The sequence below is a fragment of the Gopherus flavomarginatus genome, chromosome 6, assembly GCF_025201925.1.
Source record: "Gopherus flavomarginatus isolate rGopFla2 chromosome 6, rGopFla2.mat.asm, whole genome shotgun sequence".
Classification (NCBI taxonomy): Eukaryota; Metazoa; Chordata; order Testudines; family Testudinidae; genus Gopherus; species Gopherus flavomarginatus.
Window position 1 is genome coordinate 136,957,405 of NC_066622.1, and position 20,214 is coordinate 136,977,618.

Sequence of the window (20,214 nt, forward strand, 5' to 3'; positions counted from 1 at the left end):
CCTCCTCTGTGACCTTGGGAAGGTCAGCGACTGGGAGGTGGAAATAGGGCCAGGCCAGCACTGAAGAAGAAGCCCCCTCTTGCCCCACCTCACAGTGGGGGCTGGATGCCAGGCTGTCTGGGGTTGGGAAGGAATTTCCTCTGGGGTAGGGCACAGGGGTTGTAGGAGCCAGCGGAGCTGTGAGAGCCAGTAGGAGTCCCCCGAGCTACATGCTGAGGGCTGACCGCTCACTGGGGACTGCCCTTCCTCGGCTCTGTGTGATGTCTGGGGTCACAGGGGTAGGTTTAACAGAGTGGGGAAACTGAGGCACTCGGGGCTGGGGCTCGTTGTGCACTGGGTCAGTGGCAGAGACAGGAATAGAGCCCTGGAGTCCTGACTTCCAGAGTCCTCGAATGGCAGCTTCTGTCCACCTCCCGTCCTGCTGATGTGCCATCGTGCCAGGCCCGGCTGGGCAGCGTTTCCCTCTGGTGAGAGCATGCCCTGTGGGCTGCGGGTATGCCACTCTCAGCAACTCCAGCAGGCCTGGTCTGGGGCCCCCTCGGGATCTCCCAGAGAGCCCTGGGCTTGGGAAATCGCCAGGCTCCCAAACTTGGGGGCTCTTCCCCAACCTCTGGGGCCTCCGCCTGGCACTCCCCCACCCCCTGCTGTGGCAGGAAACGTGCAGCAGGTAACCGTGCTATTGCCACGGGCCCGTTAGCATCTCTGTTCCCTGCCAGCTCATCTCCGGTGTCTTTGGGGCTGATCTGCCCACACTGCTGCGGGCAGGGGGCTGGCAGCGCGGGGACGCAGCGACCTCGCTGCCAGAGCGAGGCAGCCGCTGGGAGCAGAACTGGAACCATCTGGGCTTGTGCTGGTTCCTCTTGCGGAGCAGCCTACCTGGGAGACCCAGACCTGAACAGCAGGGGGGTTGCGGGTCAGGACTGAGGGGCGTTGGCAGAGTTGTGTGACGCCCAGGTTGGCGAGGTCGCCCATCTGCTCCCTATGCTGGGCTTGGGCAGTGGCTCTGTGTCATATGTGAATGCGCTGTCCATCCCCCCGTCCCTTGGAGGGCCTGCTGCTCCCACGTCCCATCCTGCCACAGCTCTGCCAATGCCAGCTGCCATGCTGGCATTTGCCATCTGGTGCCTGATGGAGCAAAGGGGGGTTCTCCATTTCCCATTCCTTTTCCCCGGAGACACACGTCTGGGCCTCAGGAGGCTGGGGTTCTCTGCCATTGCCTTGCCGTGTGACTCTGGGCAAGCTCCTTCCCCCTCTGGGCCTCAGGTTCCCATCTGTAAAATGGGCATCATGCTACAGATCCACCTTGCCTCCTGCTTTGAGGTCTCTGGCTGCTGGTCCATGGGATGGTCCTGTCGTTATTTCAGAAAGGGCAGCAGCTCCTTGTCCTCCTCCAGGAAAGCCTGGGTGTTTGGGGCTGTTTCTGTAGGATCCAGCTCTCAGTGAGGGACAGGGCGGCATGGTCAGTGGCGGGGTGTCTGGCGGATGGGGCAGGGAGGTGCATGTAGCCCTTGGGGGGGCTGCGGGTCGCTGATCCTGTCGCTGTCTCTCCTAGGAGGAGCATGGAGGCATCCGCCGTCTGCCAGTACAACATCTCTGAGCTGCAGCGGGCTTTCGAGGGCCCCTACATGCAATACCAGGACACCACCCGCAAATGGACCCTCTACGATGGGGAGGTGCCGTCCCCACGGCCGGGCTCTGTAAGTGACCTGGCGATGCCAGCGCCCCCTGCTGGCCTGCAAACATGCCCTCAGGTTTCATCCCCATGAGGGTTGGGCAAGGGACAGCAGGGGTGGGGCTGGGACCCACGAAGGCCTGGATGCTTGTCCCAGCTCTGCTGCTGACTCACGGCCAGACCCACCCATTCCAGCATGCATGGCTCGCTCCTTGGGGCCTGGGAGGCAGGGGGTGGCGCTCACACCCCAGCCGCCAGCCACTTCCCGAGTTTTGGAGAGTTGAGGGGAGGAATCAGTTGAACGTGAGCTCCCAGGCCAGCTAATGCAATCTGGGGATGTATAAACAGAAGTCTCGAGGAGGAGCAGCGAGGTTATTTTAGCTCTGTGTTTGGCCCTGGTGTGACCGTGGCTGGGGTCCCGTATCCAGGTCTGGTGCCCGCAGTTGAGGAAGGATGTTGATCAATTGGAGGGGGTCAGAGAAAAGCTGGGAGAATGGTTCAAGGACTGGAAAACCCGCCCGGTAGCGATAGATGCAAGGAGCTCAGTCTAGCTAGCTGAACACAGAGCAGGTGATCACAGTCTGTCAGCCCCTAGGTGGGGAACAAATCTTGGGCAATGGGTGCCTCAGTCTAGCGGGGGAAGGTCTAACACCATCTGAAGCTAGAGAACTTCTGACCGGAAATAAGGGGTAAATGTTAGCGGAGAGAGTAACTAACCGCTGGAGCAGTGTACCAAGCGCCTGGTGGATTCCCCGTCACTGGAATCCAGACTGGGCACTTGTCTGAACTCTGCTCTAGGAGGGATTTGGGGGCAGGTCTCTGGCCTTTGCTATGCAAGGGGGCAGACTAGTTGGTCACAGTGGTCCCTTCTGGCCCCGGCATCCAGGAAAACCCTGGAGGCCAAAGGAATCATTTAGTTTGCTCTCCCGTGTAACACAGAGCAGGATGTTTCACCTCGTGCTGAGACCAGGTGCAGTCAGACCACAGCACATCAGTCGTCAGGACTGAAAGGAACAGCAGCGCCCATGCACCAAGCCCCATGCAATGGCTGGGCCCTGGTTAGGTGAGACATGCCCAGGTGACCCCAGCAGATGCCCCTGCAACCTCCCGGCCTGGCCTAGCCTTCCAGGCGCTGTTCACCAGCTGCTGTGTCCCACCCCAGCGGTGGCCGCATTGCCCCAGCGGGCAGGCTGCGTACCCGTCCCTAGCCACCTCTCCTCCCCCGTGCAGTGCATCACCAACCGCTCCCGCGAGGACGGCTACCGCTCCTCCCAGGACCTGCCCAACAGCGTGCTGGAGTTCGTCAAGCTGCACCCGCTGATGTTCGAGGAGGTGAAGCCGGCGCGGGGGGAGCCCCTGCTGGTGAAGAAGAACGTGCTCTACACGGCCCTGGCGGTGGACAGGGCGCCGGCCCTGGACGGCCAGCAGTACGACGTGCTCTTCATGGGGACGGGTGCGTTGGCGCCACCCCTCCCCCACGGGAAGGTTTGGGGGGCAGTGTTGTCTGGGGGCCCTGAGTCGCTCGCCCAGGCTGAGCGGGACGGGGGACTCCAGCGCGGCTGGGGGGCCTGGGTGGAAGCTGCCACCGGAGAGGGGACCCACAGAAGGAGGGGGGGTAGCACAGAGTCCCACACCCCCATTGGGGCAGCAGCCGTGCCCAGGCCGGTGGGGAGCTTAGCTGTGCAGTGGCCTGTGGGCACAGCGCTCTCCCGCCGGCGCTGTCCTGACGGTCCCCCTCTGCCTTTGCCCAGGTGATGGCTGGCTGCACAAGGGGGTGGTGATCGGCTCCGCCGTACACATCGTGGAGGAGCTGCAGGTCTTCGGGGCCCCCCAGCCCGTGGAAAGCCTGGTGATCTCCAAAGGCCAGGTGAGACACCGCTCCGGGCTGCACCCTGACTCTGCCGGGGGAGACAGAATGGAGCCGGCCCCCGAGGAGGAGGCACTGCGGACACGTTGCCCCTCCAGGGGCCCTCTCGCTTGTAGATGACAGAACAAAATGGGCGTGTTGAAGCCCTGGGCTGCCACCACAGCCAGGCCCACTGAAATCTAGTGGCGCATCGGGGCGCCCCTCTGAGGAGGGATTGGAGCCGGGGAGACAGGCGAGGAAGGAGAGGCAGGGACTTCTGCCAGCTGGAGCAGGGGGCCGGGCGTCAGGGCGCCTGGGTTCTATTCCAGAGTCTGCCACCAACTCCTGCCCATCCGCGGCCCCTCTGTACAGTTGCCTGGGCGGGGCAGGAGGAACAGCCGCCTTTGTGATGTTAGCTGGGCTGCCAGGCCCTGGCGCTGCAGGGCGGCAGCGAATGGGGCCCCCGCAGGCTTTTCCGGGGCCTGTCTCCCACCCAGCCATGCTTTAAACTCCTTCCTAGGCAGCTGGCTGAGCAGAGAGGCCTGGCGGTGGGTGCCCGGCGTCCCTGGGGCCTGTCTTGCCCAGAGAGCTGGCAGCACTGCAGGGCGGCTCTGATTAGCCAGCCTGGCCCCTTGCCCACGGCGGAGGCTGACCCCAGCTTGGAATGACAGAGCTTATTGGAGCCTGGGCGCCCTCGGCTGCCTGCCAGCCTGCCCGCCCCAGGGCGGGGACTCAGAGCTGTGCTGTGGGGCAGGGCGCTCTGCTGAATGAGAGGGGTGTTCCTGGGGCCCCTCCCTGCCCTCAGGGTCTCAACCTCCCTCTCTCCAGCCTGCTGCCCTTATCCAAAGCCCTGGGGAGGCCCCCCCATGCACCCCCACTGGCTTTCCAAGCACAGGCCTCAGCAAGCCAGAGGAGGGAGCAACGGCGGAGCCAGGCCCCACCCCCAGCCCAGTGGGGCAGGGCCTGGGGCTGTTCCCGCATGGCCATTGTTACTGGGGAGTCTGCATGGGGGAAGGGAAACCCCCCTCTTTGTAGCACCCCCATCCCAGCCCCTCAGACAGGGCGTGTAGCCCAGAGCCTAGGAACCAGGCAGCCAGGAACCGTACTGATCCCTGGGTGCCACCCAGCCCCGGGCCCCCATTGCTTCCCCAACATCACGGGAGCGAGTCGATTGGGGGGGGGTGAGCCCCATCCCATGGGGGGCTGAGGCAGTGACCTGCCCAAGGACACACATAGGTCAGTGACACAGCTGAGAGGAGAACCCAGGAGTCCAGGCCTTCAGCCTCCCATTCTAACCACTAGACATGCTGCCTCCCAGAGCTGGGAATAGAACCCAGGAGTCCTGATCTCCAATGTCCTGCTCTGTGCCCAGTGGAGCCGCTGCCTGTCTGGGGCTAGTTTCTGGGGGGCAGATTCTCTTAGGCCTTGGTTCAGGTGTGTGTCTGACGATGCCCTAAGGGAAGGCATGTTCCCACATCAGTGTGATCGAGTTTCGCCTCGGCCCAGATCAAGGTTTCAGCCGGCTCATAACACTGGGGTCTCTGCTCTTTGCCTTGCAGAGAAGCGTGTACGTGGGAGCTGCCAGTGGAGTCCTGCAGCTTCCCCTGTCCAGCTGTGCCAGGTACGGCTCCTGCTACGATTGCATCCTGGCCCGGGAACCCTACTGCGCCTGGGACGGCGAGGGCTGCAGGGAGGTGGCCAGTGCTGCGGACAGGTACGGAACTGCTGAGCTTCTCCTGCCCCAGGCCTCCCAGCGGGGAGGTCCTGGCCCCTGAGCGGCCTGCTACCCGGGTGAGACACGGCCGTGAGTTACAGGAGCTGCCGGCCCAGCCGTCGTCCTGGCTCCAGCCCGGGCTGGAGGGATGCCGGACTCAGCCAGCCAGAACGCCATCTGGAAACTGGAGCGCTGCTGGGTGCAGGTGGGGGCACCGCAGCCTCCCCCAACGCTGCCTGGCGGGACGGCTTGCCCTGTACAGGTGAACCCACCTCCTGGTGTCTCCTGCTGGGGACGTGCGCCAGGGCACTGGGACTTCCCTACGCCCCCACCCACCAAGCAAACCTCCCCCCTGCCAGCTCCACCACCAGAGGTGCTGCAGTGCCATCTTAGCCCCTCGTTGGCACTGGTGGCCCCTTCCCAGAGCTGGCCTGGTGCTCAGGGAGCCCCGACTTCTGACCCCGGCTCCCACGCTGCCCCCGGTGCTTTCTTCACCCAGAATGGCACAGTTAACCAGGCTCTGATCAGAGCTGGGATGCTGGGGACCAGCTGACTCTGTGCGCATATGTGTCAGCAGGCGGAGCTGTGTGCATGTGTACCTGTCTGTAGGTGGGGCAGGGTGTGCACACGTGTGCGTGTCTGCGAGCAGGGCTGCATGTGTGTGTGTGCGTGTCTGCGGGCGGGACTGCATGTGTGTGTGTGCAGGTGTGGCTGTGTGTGTGCTTGTCTGCGGGCGGGGTTGCATGTGTGTGTGTGTATGTCTGTGGGCGGGGCTGCGTGTGTGTGTCTGCAGGTGTGGCTGTGTGTGTGTGTGTGTATGTCTGTGGGCGGGGCTGCGTGTGTGTGTCTGCAGGTGTGGCTGTGTGTGTGTGCGCGTGTCTGCGGGCAGGGTTGCATGTGCGTGTCTGCAGGTGGAGTTGCGTATGTGTATGCAGGCAGGGATTTAGGTGTGTGGCTGCAGGTGTGTGTCTGGAGGTGTGGCTGCGTGTGTGTGTCTGGAGGTGGGGCTGCGTGTTGGGGAAGTAGGGAAAGAACTGACCCGGATTTGAAGGGGATTTCATAGTTAAATAGTCCCCTTATGTGAGGTAGTAACAACCCCTCAGCACCGGTGCATTAACCTTACTGGGGGGGGCCAAACTGTAGTTCCCAGTACCGCGTACAACTACCTGATTGAGGGTGGCAAACTAAGTCCTCAGCACCACTTCAAACTAACCTTATTGGGGCGGCGAAACAGTTCCCCAGCACCGCTCTGCATCTCATCTTGCTGCACAGTCAATACGTTCGGATGGCTTAAGCCCAACAGGGATAGACGGCCCCACGGACAGTCCTCCTCCGATACCCCAATAGAGATTTCCAAAGGTCTCTTACCTCTCTTGTGGCGCCATGGGGTTCCAAGGGGAACGATCCGCAGCAGCTGCCGTTGTCTCAGCAGGCATTGCATTCCCGGAAGAGCCCTCAAAATTGTCGGAGAAGAATAGAGTTCTCACTCTCAGGCTGGGTGCAGCAAGTCAGATACTTTATCATCTCTAGCAATTGCGTGGAGGGAGAGCGCTAAACAGGCTCTCCCAGGTAAACAATCACAGCAGCGTTTATACCTTTGTTACATATGATAATGAGCAACGGCTGCATTTTGTTTATACATAGGCCATCCTGATATCTGATTTTTCTCACCTATTTAGACTCTAGTCTACATTCCTACTTATCTAACACAAGGTCGCAACAACTTCTCACACATTTCTTTCCCACTCACCTCGCTTCTACAAATCTCGCGTTATTAGGGTTACAGCTGGCCCAACTCTTGCTCACATAAGGGGACTATTTAACTATGAAATCCCCTTCAAATCCCTCAGTTATTTCTCTCCTTGCACACCGTGCATGTCTCTTAGGGCCGTCGGCCACCGGCCCCCTGCTGACATGGCCCATCTTGCTCCTCACAGGACCCAGCTGACCCAGGACGTGCAGCACGGCAGAGAGGGCTGCAGGAACGGCTCTGCCCAGGGTGAGGCTTTGTCCCGCACTGGTGAACTTATGCCAAGATCATCCAGCCTCTGCTCCATGGAGCCACAGGGGCTGGGCTCTGGCACTGCCCGGGGGGAGAAGGGGAAGCGTCTCGCTGGCCCCCTCACAGCTCCCACCTTCACCCCCAGTTCCCCGGGAGGGAGGTGTTGCCCTGCCCTGCCCAGTCCTTGCACTGGGGGGCTCCAGTTCCAAAGCATTCTGGGAACTCTAATGGTCAGACGTTGCCTTACCATGTCAGTCCCAGGCAGGGGGGGTGGAGAGGGGGGACAGTCCCAAGGCATTCTGGGAGCGTGCTCTGGGCTCAGCATGGGGCGCAGGTCATGGGGCGCTGGCTGAGCTCCCCCTCTCCCGTCTCTCCCCCAGTGCCCCCTGTGCAGAAGAACCGGACGGTGCTGCGGGGCGACGACGTGCTGCTGCCGTGCGAGCAGCGCTCCAATCTGGCACGGGCCACGTGGCTGGTGAACGGCACGGCGGGGCTGGCGGCTGGGCGGGGCCACTTCCGAGTGGGGGTGGATGGGCTGCTGGTGACAGACACCCTGCCCGAGCACAGCGGGGACTACGGCTGCTACGGGGAGGAGAATGGCCTGCGCTCCCTGCTAGCTGCCTATGCCCTGACGGTGCTGCCGGAGCCGCCCAAGGAGCCAGCGGCACCCACGGCCCCGCCGCTCCCCAGCCCCAACCGCCAGGCCTCCCCCGACATGAAGTTCGTCTACATCGCGGTGATCGCCATGCTGGGCGGGCTGTGCCTGGTGCTGAGCGCTGTTCTGCTCCACGTCTCCTGCCTTCAGCGCCGCAAGGGCAGGTACGTGCTGGGCGACCCCAGCGCCCCCTCCGTGGAGCTGCAGACGGTCTCGGCCAACTGCCTGGGCGGGGACCGGGAGGAGGAGGAGCTGAGCCGGGAGGACGGCTGCCTGCAGATCATCCCGGGCGAGGCCCCCACGGCGGCGTCCCCGGCCAGGGAGACGCCTCTGGCGCCCCCCCCGCCACCCCCCCCACTCCCGGCCGAGTTTACCAACGGCATCGCCGCCCTGCCCAACATGCTGCGCAAGATGAACGGCAACAGCTACATGCTGCTGCAGCAGCAGGAGGAGCCCAGCCCCTCGCCCCTCTACAGCACCACCTTCGCCGAGGAGCTGAGCAAGATCCTGGAGAAGCGGAAACACACGCAGCTGGTGGACAAGCTGGACGAGAGCTCCGTGTAGGGGCCCCCGGACGCCAGTTGGATTCAATCCCCTGCCCCCGTTCCCCCCCACCAACCAGTGTTACACAAACCCACGGGAAACTACCTCTGGAACCGAACCGCCGGGCTGGGCCTCGGAGCACCGGGATCCCTCTTGCTGGGACCGCTTGGGCTCAGAGCCTGTTGTAAAGAGACATTGATTGAAATGGCAAATCTATTTATGTATAAAAGATGACAATCCGGAAACAGAGCCAGAAATACGGCTGTGTCGGGGTGGGGCGAGAGGAGACGCCTGCCCGGGCACTGGCCTCGGACCATGGCATCGAACCGCTCCGGCGAGGTCTCTCCTCAGCCTTGGGAGCGGCAGCTGGGCCGCGGAGAGGTGGGAGCTGGCCCCTGTGCGCTGAGAAGAGGTAGGTGACAAAAGCAGCAGTTGTTAAAGCCCTGCCTGCGAGCTGCTTTCTGGTGAAAGCTCTCACGTAGCATCCCAGTGCCAGGTCGGGGCCGAGCGCTGTGGCCGTTGCTTGCCAGGGCTCTCCCAGCGCTCGGGCTTTGGCACCTCATCGCTGCCGGTGGTGGTGGGGTTGGGTCTGGTAGAGCAATGTCCAGCAGCCACAGCTGAGATCGGGGCCCCGTCGTGCTGGGGCTGGGCAGAGACAGTCAGGCGGTCCCTGCCCAGTCTAAGCAGACGTGACAGACTAATCGGGGGAGAGAGGGAGCTCCAGCCATCCCCACCGTTCAGAGTGGACTGAGTGACTCACCCCGGGACCTGAACCCTGAGCTTCTGGGCCCCGCTTACTGCTTGAACCACTAGGCCAGCCTGCCTGATGACAGCTGTGCCCTGCTGTGTGGTTTTGTTTAATAATAATAGGAGATCTGCCTATCTCCTAGGACTAGAAGGGACCTTGCAAGGTCATTGAGTCCAGCCCCCTGCCTTCACTAGCAGGACTTGCCCCAGATCCCTCAGTGGCCCCCTTGAGAGCTGAACTCACAACCCTGGGTTTAGCAGGCCAATGCTCAAACCACTGAGCTAGCCCTCCCCCCTTGCTGATGAGCCTTGGAGCTTGAGTATGTGTGTGTACAAGGATGTGGGGTGCACAAGGACAGGAGGGGGGTGTGTGTGTGCGTACAGAGGATGAGACGAGGGATGTGCACAAGGATAGGGGAGGTGTAGGGATGCAGAGCCCTGTGATACACATGGAGATGTGAGGGGAGGGGTGTCTAGCAGGGTGGTCCAGTGGTTTGACCAGAAGACATGGGACAGCTGCGTTGCTCACACAGGGTGACCCAGCCCCTCTCCTATGAGGGGGGCCCCCTCCTCATCCGTCCATCATGTGGATGGTACTTTAGGGACAGTTCTCAGTGTCTGAACAAATTACGTTGGGATTATTTTCTGTCTCCCTCCACCTGTCCCGCCAGGGGCCATAGTTTCCTGGCTTCCGATGCCCAGGGGGGAGGAAGTCCTCCCCTGCCCGCAGCGTGGGGCAGGGATCCCCATCCCAGCAGGTGGTGGGCCCGTGGTGAGGGGTCGGCCTGTAGAGCCTTGGTGTCTACTGGCCGAGAAGAGCTTCATGGCCTTGGGAGGCGTGACGCCCATCCTGGCCCTTGGGTGATTTGAGGGGGTGGATTCCCCATGGTGGGAGGGGGTTCCCCATCTGGGGGCTCTTTGAGCTGCTCCGACATGGGGTGCTGGGCTCAGCCCTGGGGGTGACAGGCGAGGGGCAGCAATGCGCTCCAAGGTGTGCGATTCTCGCACGGCTCTTTCCTCCCTCCACGTGTGTCACAGGGCCCTGCAATTCATCACATGCATGCAGATGGGGTGAGACACAGAACCCTCCCCCTCACCAGCTCTGTGCTGCCTCGTCCTAGCCTGGCTCAGCCTTGAGCTGGTGGCAAGCGGCTGCTTCCAGCCTGGGCTGAGTCTGTTTGACATCCCTGGGGCCCTGGGCAGAGCACATGGTCCCAGCCAGCCCCAGGAAGGGTAACTAGCCCAGGTTCACTCCTCCGAGAGTGTTGGAGATGCCGGCAGATGGGGTGATGGGAGAGTTGAGTTGGCGCCAGCCTGCAAGGACCTTGCCCAGCTCCTGGGGCATGTGTGGCTCGCTCCTCTGTACCTTTAATGCTTCTGACGGCTCGACTCCTAGGGATCGTGCTCTGCTGCTTAGCTGGGTTCAACACTCGTCTCGGCCCTCGCAGGCTCCTGCCCTGCTCCCTTGAAGCCCATCAGACCCCAGATTGGCCCACCCTCCCCCTGGCTTGGTGAGAGAGACCTGCCCTGGACCCATGAGAACTGCTGCTCTTTGGGGTCAATGGACCATGCAAATGCCCCCTGGCCTGGGGTCTGGAGGAGAGATACTTGGGAGGATCTGGCCCTGTCACTGAGGCCTGGAAGCTGTTGGCTGGCTTAAGAGCATCTTTTTGTTCAGTTGGCAGAGGTGCCAAGCTAGTGGGATCGCCCATGCCCTGTGGGGAGCCAGGCGGCAAAGGAACAGGCCAGCAAGGCGGGTTGAAGGATGCGATAGACCTGGGGTGTTAGCTAGAAATGCCCCTCACACCCGCGCTCTGAGTAGCCACCTGGCTCTTTGAGCCGGCCCAGCTTTGCTCCTGACACCGGGCTGTGTGTGTACTGCCGAGGTATCCTGGCTTCTGCGGGGCTTTAGTCAGTATGTGAATTTCGGTAAGGCCTGGGAAACCCCAGGTGAGTATCAGGGCTCATAAACACGGCCAGGCTGGGTCATCTGTCTAGCCCAGTGTCCTGTCTTCTGACGGTGGCCAACGCCAGGTATTTCAGGGGGAATGAACAGAACTGGGCAATTTATTGAGTTATCCATCTGCTGCTGTCCATTCCCAGCTTCTGGCAGTCAGAGATTTAGGGATATCCAGAGCATGGGATTGCATTCCTGCTCATCCTGGCTTATAGCCATTGATGGACCCGTCCTCCAGGAACTTATCTAGCTCTTTTTTTGAACCTTGTTATAGTCTTGGTCTTCACAACATCCTGTGGCAATGAATTCCCCAGGTAGACTGTGTGTTGTGGAAAAAATACTTCCTTGTGTTTGTTTTAAACCTACTGCCTAGTAATGTCTTTGGGTGAGCCTTGGTTCTTGTGTTATGAGAAGGAGTAAATGACACTTCCTGATTTACTTTCTCCACGCCAGTTATGATTTTACAGAGCTCTGTCGTATCCCGCCTTAGTCGTCTCTTTTCCAAGCTGAACAGTCCCAGACTTTTTAATCTCTCCTCATACGGAAGCTGTTCCATACCCCTAATTATTTTTGTTGCCCTTTCCTGATCCTTTTCCCATTCTCAGATCCATTTTTTGAGATGGGGCAACCAGGTCTGTATGCACTATCCAAGATGTGCACATTGAGGTCCGTGCATGCAAAGATCTTTCCCCAGCACAGCAGAACCACTTTAAAGCAGTTAAACAATTGGATCTGGGCGTAGGGCCCAATTTGGGGTCTGGGATGGGGGAACCTTCATCAGGGGTGGCTCTAGGAATTTTCCTGCCCCAAGCACGGCAGGCAGGCTGCCTTCCGCGGCTTGCCTGCGGACAGTCCGCTGGTCCCACTGCTTTGGCAGACCTCCCGTAGGTGTGGCTGCGGGAAGTCCTCCGAAGCTGCGGAACCAGCAGACCCTCCTCAGGCAAGCTGCCGAGGGCAGCCTGCTTGCAGCCCTCGCAGCACCCGCAGAGTGCCCCCCGTGGCTTGCCGCCCCAACCACGCGCTTGGCGTGCTGGGGCCTGGAGCCACCCCTGACCTTCATGCACTGAAGTGTCTCAAACACATTGATGCCTGTGTGTATTCCCAGAGCCCAGCCTCCAGCACCCACTGCCTGCTTACAGGGCATTCACAGGGGCATGCTGGGTATGAGCATATGCAAAGTAATCGCCGCAAACCCCTCCACCCCCAACTTGCTTGAGAATTTCACCCCCTCTTCACAAGCTGTGATTTGCTCAGCGATCAAATGGGGGGGCTGCCTCTGCAGTGCCCCCCATTTCCTGTGCCACAGACACGGGACCCACCGGACCGAGAGACAGAGCCGGGGAACCCGGCGTGGGAGAGAGCTGGGAGGCGGCGGGATGAGGAGTGGGCAGTGGCTCAGCGCGGGATGGCATCTCAGCTCCAGCGCTGGGCACGCGGCCCCAGGTAGGATCCATGTGGGCACTGCAGAGGGTCTCGGCAGGTCGGTCCCTGCCTGTGGGAAGGGGAGCCCGTCTGCAGGGAATCGGGTGGCAGCTTGGGGTGGCCTTGGTGGAGGGTGGGCAAGGGAGAAGGGCAGCAGTACAGGCACCAGACAGGAGTGGGTCAGGAGCTGTTGGGAAGTGGGGACAAGGCGAGGGGTGGAGGAGGAGACAGGAGCAGTGGGACCCGTCAGCGCCAGGCTCGCCCAGCTCCTGCTGATGGGGTCGAGCCCATGTCCCACCTGGCTGCACTGAGCCATTCCAGCGCAGTGCCTCCTGCCTCGAGCCGGGCAGCAGGGCTGGTTCCAGCCCCCTCCTGGAGCTGGGTCTGGGCATGCCGGGTTTGCAGACCCCCAGCCTCCCCCAGGGGCCCGTGCCAAACAAGGCCCTTTTCCTCCAGCTCATTAACGAATCACTGACCCGGGGCAGCTGGGCTCCCCCTTCCCCATGCCAGAACGGCTTGGCTAGACCGAGCGGATCTGGGGACAGGAGCTAGACGCATGGCCCCCTCCTCAGCTGCTCCCCATAGCAGCCTGCCTCCGCCCTGCCCTGGAAGGATGCCCTCTGGTGGCTAGAGCGGAGACCTGCCCGCAGAAACCTGTGTGATATTGGGTGGGGCCATGCCCACATCTCCAGGAGCCACCCCCAAAGCACTCAGCAAAGCCCTGGGTCCTGGCCTCCATTAGCAGCGGGGCCCCGCCGCTCAGAATTTGGGACAGGCTGGGCAGCCCCATTGCAGATTCCAGTTATGAGATCCCGGGGCAGGGGATGTACTCACCCCTGCTGGAATTCAGCCGGGACGCCGGGGCAGAGTGCCGCCTGCCAACCAGCCATGGCCACTGCTCACAGCACGGCAGCATGCTAGAGGGGTCTCCCCTCCACTTCCTGACACCCCTGTGGGCATGGCTATCGGCTTCTCTCCCACCTACCCCTGCCGGCTTCCCAACCCCAGCTCCCACTGCCAGCCTCCTGGCACCAGTGCCCATCCCACGGGCAGGGGGAGGGACCGGTTTGGAAGACCGTGTCCGGTGTCGCAGGGGGCTACAGAAATAATGGAGAGGGAAAGGCACCGTGCAGCACTGGCAGGACATGCCCAGCCAGCCCAGGAGCCAGGAGCTCACATGGGGTGGGGGGAACGGGTGCCGTGCCACAGCCCAAACCCGCCTCCTGAGGAGAGGTGCTGGAGCTAGACCGGGCCCCGGAGCTGGAACTGGATTTTACGGGAGGCACTGAATGGCAGGGGGTGTCCTGCTCCGCTTAGGGGGTGCCAGGGGGTGTCCCTGTGCTGCAGGGAATGTCTCAGCTCAGGAGGTGCAGGGGGGTGTTACTTGGGCTGGGGACTCTGCTGCACATTCTGTGCAAATGCCTTGACAGAAGTCGTTGTCTGTGTCTCTCAGCAGGAGCCCGTTAGTCTGTGCAGAACGAAGAGTCGTCGCAGTGGTCCAGAAGGGGCTGGCTCTGATGCAGGGCCCTGAGCTGCAGTGCCTGAGGGATGCCGGCTTTCAACACAGCCTGACCTGGTGGGGAGAGCTGTGCCTGGCCCCTCCATCTGCTGGAGAACCTAGCAATGCCAGGCTGCAGCCAGGTCGCAGGGCAGGGGGTGGGGAGAGAGTCACGGCGGAGTGAGTGTGTACGGGGGTCATTGCAGCGTGGGGGTGGAGTGGTGCGTGTGGGTGTCACTGCAGCGTAGGGGTGGAGTGGTACGTGTGGGTGTCACTGCAGCGTGGGGGTGGAGTGGTACGTGTGGGTGTCACTGCAGCGTGGGGGTGGAGTGGTGTGTGTGGGGGTCACTGCAGCGTGGGGGTGGAGTGGTGCGTGTGGGGGTCACTGCAGCGTGGTGGGGGTGTGTGCGAGGGTTCACACCCAGCCACAGCTGCACGAGATCTCCTCATTACCCAGCTTCTGCCCAGATGCCCTGAGCTGCATCTGACCCTGGGTGATCTCAATGTGTCCTACCCCCCCAGCTGTCACTCCCCAGCGCTGGTGCCCAACCTGCGAGACCAACCACTGCCGGTGGCAGCTGTCGACATGGGCAGACCCCGGCTCTCTGCTTGTGGCCTGGCTTCTGCCTTGGTCTGCCCCACGGGCACATACCCTGCTGTACTGGAACAAACTGAGTTCATGACGGGGGAGCTGCCTGGTCCGGGGTACAGCTTAAAGCACTCCCTGCCCCCAGCCTGTGCTGGCCCAACCTGGAGCCCTGAGGTTGGCCCGCTCTGGCCTGGGGCTGCCCGGCTCTTCGCCATGGGGTGCCCTGTGCCCTGCTGCACTGTAGCCTGCCTGCCCTAAGTGTTGTCACGGATGCACCCACCCCAGCCCCTCGGTTTTCACCCCTTACCTGTGGCAGGGCCCTCACTTTGCCAGGCCCCACCAGCCGTTGGGAACCAAGATCCCAGGAGCCAGGCTCAGCAACAGAGGACGGGGTGGGTGAGAGGGCAGGGTTATGTGGACCTCAAGCAAACACCTACCTCCATCCTCACATCCAGGGGAGGGCCCCATCCTGTGCCCTGTCCCAGTTCAGGGCTCGGGTTACACTGATGTAGCTGGGCGCTGGTGCTGGTCCCAGATTCCAGCTCCTCTTGGCTTCTGTTGTCTGTCTCCTGGGTCTTTCCTGCCCCGGTGGCACCTTCCTGCCCATGCGGCCGCAACTCCCCCTGCCTGTGTAAGGCCAGAACGGAGCTGGGCAGGGGAGGGCATTGTGCCAGACCCTGCTGTGTGTGTGTGTGTATGTGCGTGTGTGTGTGTGCACTCAGCTCTGTGGGCTAGACGAGCAGACACATGCCATGCGACCGTGCCCGCTCACTAGCATGCCTGAGTGCAGCTCCGGGGGCTTCCCTTCAGCTCCAGCAGCAGGGGCTGTGTTTTGGGGGCACGAGCTCCGGAGTTCTGGCCCCCGCCGTGCACACATCCTGGGTTTAGTCCAACCACTGACCCCAGGAGCGTGCGGGTGTGCAACACGCGCCAGAGACCGGCCCTCTGCTCGGTTTGTTCTTACGGCGCCTGGGACTGCGCTCGGCTGTCCCGAGAGAGACCAGCTCCCAGCTGAGCTCCACAGCCTCATCCGTCCCCGCTCGACGCGGCTTCACCCCCGCAGAGCTGCTGTCCGGTGCAAAATGACTGATTCATTAACAAGAGCACTCGGTGCCCGGGCCTCCAGCGTGGCTTGGGAACAGCCGGCGGCAACCGGCGCTTCAAACACAGGGACAGTCGACTCCAGAACAGCCACAGGCAGATGTCCCCGAGCATCCTGGCGAGAGCAAGAGAGACGGCGTGGCTAAGGCAACGCGCACACACACCTGGCTCCAGTGGTACCTGGCCAGCTCTCTAGGCAGTGCGAGTTACTGCATCGTCTCTCAAACATCACCGCCACTGAGAGAGAGACAAGGCCTGTCACGCCGTCCCCCCGCCCAGCCAGCGTGGTCTGCCCATGCAGCTGGAAGGGGCCCAAGCCGTGGGGCTGGCGCTGAGTCCCTCGGGGCAACGTTCCCACAGCCTGGCAGAGCCCCGGCCTGCTCTCCTCGGGAGGCTTCGTAGGCTCTCACACCATGGGAGTTCGCACCAGCTCTCCCTGGCTAATTGACTTTGGCCTTCGCTCTGTTACCAGGCTGCCCTGGTATTCGGGGCAGGGTGGGGGGAGAACCACCCGTAAAGCTGCTTCAAAACCCTGCTGTGGCTGGGAGCAGGGGTGTTTGCCCAGCAGACCTGCCTACGTAGCCCCCACTGCTCTCGTTACAAGGTGATGGGCGGGATGGGGGTGGGGGAAATGCTTGTTCTCCCTCCCTGCTGTTGGGAGGTGCAGTGGGGGGGCTTCTGGCATTGGGACAGCGTGGTGAAAATGCAGAGCGAGCCGGCTGATGATCCGACAGCAGTGGCCCCAGGCGCTGCTGTAACCGTCCGGGGCCGTTGCTGCAGGGTTGGTAAGGCTGCTGCTGTGCCCTGCACCCCAGCATTGCGGGTCCTCGCCCATTCCCCAGCCATGCCAGGGAAAGCCCCCGGTCAGCATGGCTCAGGGAGCAAAGTGCAGACCCAGGGCGGTGTGTGCGCGCCAAGGGGTGGTAGCCCTGCTCCTGCACAGATCATCAGCCAGCCTCGGTGCCTGGTTCCTGGGATGGGAAGAGGAGGGAGGAATCGACATGGCCGGGGCTGAGTCCATGGCTGATCCCCTGGGAAGAGACGGGGCTGGAGCCCTGCAAAACGGAAGCACCTCGGCTCCAAGACAGCTTGAGCTAAACCCAATGTACCAACCCGGCTGCCCAGCAGCCTGGCTCATCCTCAGTGACATTCCACCATGGACAGTCATAGCGGCAGCGTACAGCACCGTGCACCTGGTGGCCTCTGCCCCTTGCTGCTCAATAAACCTGGATCTGTCTGAATGAGCTGGTGTGGTGTGAGTCTGGTCTCTGGGGTCCATTCTCTGCTAGGGTCTGGCACTGCTGGGGTGGGGTGAAGAGCTGCAAGGGTAAAGGGGCACCATTCATTAGGGCACTACAGACCCTCCGGATTCAAACCAGGGAACCAGCTCTCTCTGGCCATTGTACTGGGACAGCCCTGGGGTCACCCCACGAGGGTCCATTGGACCATCTCTGCTACAGTATAAGAGGCAGTATGTGGCTGTTAGCTACTGGTGTGAGGCCCCGGCACTGTAATTTCTAAGTGCCCTCGGTAGGTTCAAGGGTTAATGACGGCAGTGAACTCCGCTGGTGGAGCCTGGCCCAGCTATGTTGTCCTCACTGGAATTGTGCTGATTAGCACCAGCTGAGGATCTGGCCACTGGGTGGCGGCTCCCTGCTATTCAGATTCTGAGACTGTGCCTGTCACCGTGGCATCTGGCCTCTTTGACCTCACAGGCTGAACCCAGCCCAAGGTTTACGGTTCTGCTCTGATGCTGAGGGAGGTTCCAGGTGTGAGGGTTTGGGGCAGGAGAGGCACAGCCCAGCCAGGGAAGGGTTAAGGGGCTGGCTGCCCAAGCCCTGTGAGTGGCCAGCTGGCTTATAAACCCTGGTTATGGGGGGCAGGGGAGCCGTGTGTGCTGGGAGAGATGGCTCAGAGCATGGGGCCCTGCATGGGTAAGACTGGTTTGCGCCACCTGAGGCTGCTCTGCGCCATGCGGGCGGGTGAGGATTAGCTAGTGCAACGTTCTCTGCCTCAGCTGGCCTGAGGAGCCAGGAGACCTGGCGGGAGGAAGGTAAAGCAGGATTGCTACCTGCTCCCGGGAAGCAGCTGGTGCCAGGCCCAAGACCACTCGCTGACACGGGAGGGCTGAGCCCTGGTGTCCAGGCCACGTGCTGACTTGGGCCATTGCACACACCCCCACCCCCGGGCGCTGGAGCACGACAGGACTTCCTGGCCTAAACTACGTAGCACTGTTAAAAGTGGCAGCCACGGCCTGCCCCAGAAGTGGTTGCATTTCAGCAGTGGGTGGTGTGTTCGTGCTCCGGGGCCCTTTGGGATCCTGCAGGATGAAAGACACTGGAGATGTTTGTTAGCAGGGAGGGGGTGCTTCAGCCCTCCCTGCCCCCCCATCTCTGTGTGGCCCCTGCTCGCTAGCAGGGGCTCTCTGCACCTCCCCACATCTCGCCAAGGGATTCTGTGCCCCCCCCTCCATGCCAGGTCCCCCATTCCTCACCCCCCATGGCAGGGGCTCTGTGCGCACCCCCAGCCCATCCCCAGCATTGTTTATCTGGGAGATTCTCCCTCGGGAGGCTCAGCCGGGGGCGTTAATTGGAGCCATCCCCAGTTGTTTGAGCGACAGCCCCTTGCTGGGGTGCTTGAAGCTGTGCCTGTACTAAGGAGCTGGCAGGGGCATCCCGCCTGCCCCATCCCCGGGGCCTGGAAACCTGGCAGGGCTGCAAACTCCCTCGCCCCGTGGATGCAGCCAGGGCAAGAGGGTGTGTGCCCCCCTGGAGAGAGGAGGAGCCAGGCATCCTTTTAGCCAGGGAAGGCAGAGCAGGCCTGGGTGGGCCAGTGCTGCAAGGCGGGGTGGCAGGAGACAGGAGCTGCCAGGGACGGCCTGGATGTGCCAACCTTGACCGGGCGGGAGGCTCAGTCCCAATACCTGCCCTGCAAGGAGGGGGTTGGGGGTGGCACTGCCCAGGACCCCCAAGCAAGCGGGGGGGTCGGATTGGCATGGGTCTGCCCAGTGCCATGCTCAGGCCCTGCGGGTGCCTCCTGCTGGTGATAGGGCATGATCACTGTCTGACCCAGTGCAGCAGGGCATGCCCACTCCACTGGGCCCTGGGATGGCTGGGGGGCAGGCCACAGGGCAGGAGGTGGATGGGCTGGTGGGTGGCACAGCCCTGTGCTGGGGCTGGGGAATCATGCTCAGGGAATAGGGGGGGTAGCAGGCCCCTAGTGCTTGGTCAGTGGCCTTTGCTAGTTGTTGGGGTGACGCCCCTGGCTCCTGTCTGGTCTTCCCCCTTCTGCCCCCTCTCACACCCACAGGAGGGGGCCAGGCAGCTGGCTACACAGGCTGGGGAAGGGCTGAAGGGGCAGGAGCATTAAAGCCAGGACGCCCCACCCCAATCTGCAGCCCACAAGCACCCCTCCTCCCTAGCACTGTCCAGGGGCAGCAGGGGAGGGGGCCCAGCACTCCCTGGGGTGAGGGAAGGGCTCCTGGGCCACACAGCCCACGGTAGTGCCCCTGCCCTGGCTGGAGCTGGGCCCATCCTCCCCACGAGACAGCAGCCAGGTTCCAGGTGCTTCAGCAGTGGCTGGAGGGGTGTGGGCTGCACCCCACCCGCCACTTTCAGGGGAGTGTGGTACAGCCTGCCTGGGTGCTGTCCCCGCCCAGGAGGGGCCTGTGGGGTCCATGTCCCGGGCACCGCTCAGGGCTGGTGGGTGGGTGGTGGTCCCTGCCCTGTCCATACAGTAGAACCCCCCGATGGGCCACGGAGCCCGCGTGGTGCTGGGCCAGCGTGGGGAGGAACCGGCTGCTGCAGCTCCTCTGCCAGTGACTCAACTCTCCTGTCCCTGCTCTGCTGAGCCCAGGCCCCTCGCTGGCACGAAATCCCTCCAAGGTGCATACACCCCCCACCCCTAAGGCCAATCACAGGGGGCTGCCCAGCAGCCAGCCCAGCTTCCCCATGACAGAGCCCCCTCCCCAATCCCCCTTCCAGTCAGCGAGGGCTGAGGGAGCCCTGGTGAACAACGGGCCATCTACCACCTGACTGCACCCGCCTCTGGGTCCGTGCAGTCCCTCCCTCCCCCCAGTCCATGGCCTGAAGATTGGGGCTTTCTCCAGACCTGCAGCCGTCTTGCAGCAGGACCTGATTTCTGCACCTCATCTGGCTGTTTCGGGCTGGGGGGGAAGCCGTCGCTCTGAAGTCCTGTCCTGTCTCGCCGTCACAGCGAGAAACGCTGCTCAGTGCTTCCTGCGGCAGGAAATCAGCAGCAGCCCCCCCGAAGCAGCGTGAAGAATCAGGCGGAATGGCCTGGCTGTGGAATTCCCCCAGGGCAAGCGAGGGGGGGGGGGGAACCACATCTGTTGGGAACTTGAAAACTCCCTCGACAAGAAACGCTTCATTTATCCCCCCGAACAGCCCACGTGGGCCCAGGCCTGGGAGGTAACACTGCAAGGCCCGAAAGTTGGGATGGGAGAAAA

At 62.3% G+C, this 20,214-nt stretch overlaps 1 protein-coding gene across 7 annotated transcripts in view; it reads left to right on the forward strand.

Moving 5' to 3' along the window:
* SEMA4G (semaphorin 4G) overlaps positions 1-16,990 on the forward strand; it is an 80,465-nt gene extending 63,475 nt beyond the window's left edge. For 5 of the 7 annotated variants that reach the window (XM_050958011.1, XM_050958012.1, XM_050958009.1 and 2 more), the window contains exons 10-17: positions 1,553-1,697; positions 2,903-3,125; positions 3,424-3,539; positions 5,078-5,232; positions 7,170-7,231; positions 7,615-8,844; positions 12,443-12,579; positions 14,012-16,990. In XM_050958011.1, the coding sequence (XP_050813968.1) occupies positions 1,553-1,697; positions 2,903-3,125; positions 3,424-3,539; positions 5,078-5,232; positions 7,170-7,231; positions 7,615-8,453 (1,540 nt within the window). In that variant the 3' untranslated portion in view covers positions 8,454-8,844; positions 12,443-12,579; positions 14,012-16,990. Of the gene's footprint in view, positions 1-1,552; positions 1,698-2,902; positions 3,126-3,423; positions 3,540-5,077; positions 5,233-7,169; positions 7,232-7,614; positions 8,845-12,418; positions 12,580-14,011 lie in introns of all 7 variants that reach the window. The other 2 variants (XM_050958015.1, XM_050958014.1) reach the window with 2 other exon arrangements.
* The last annotated feature ends 3,224 nt before the right edge of the window (positions 16,991-20,214 follow it).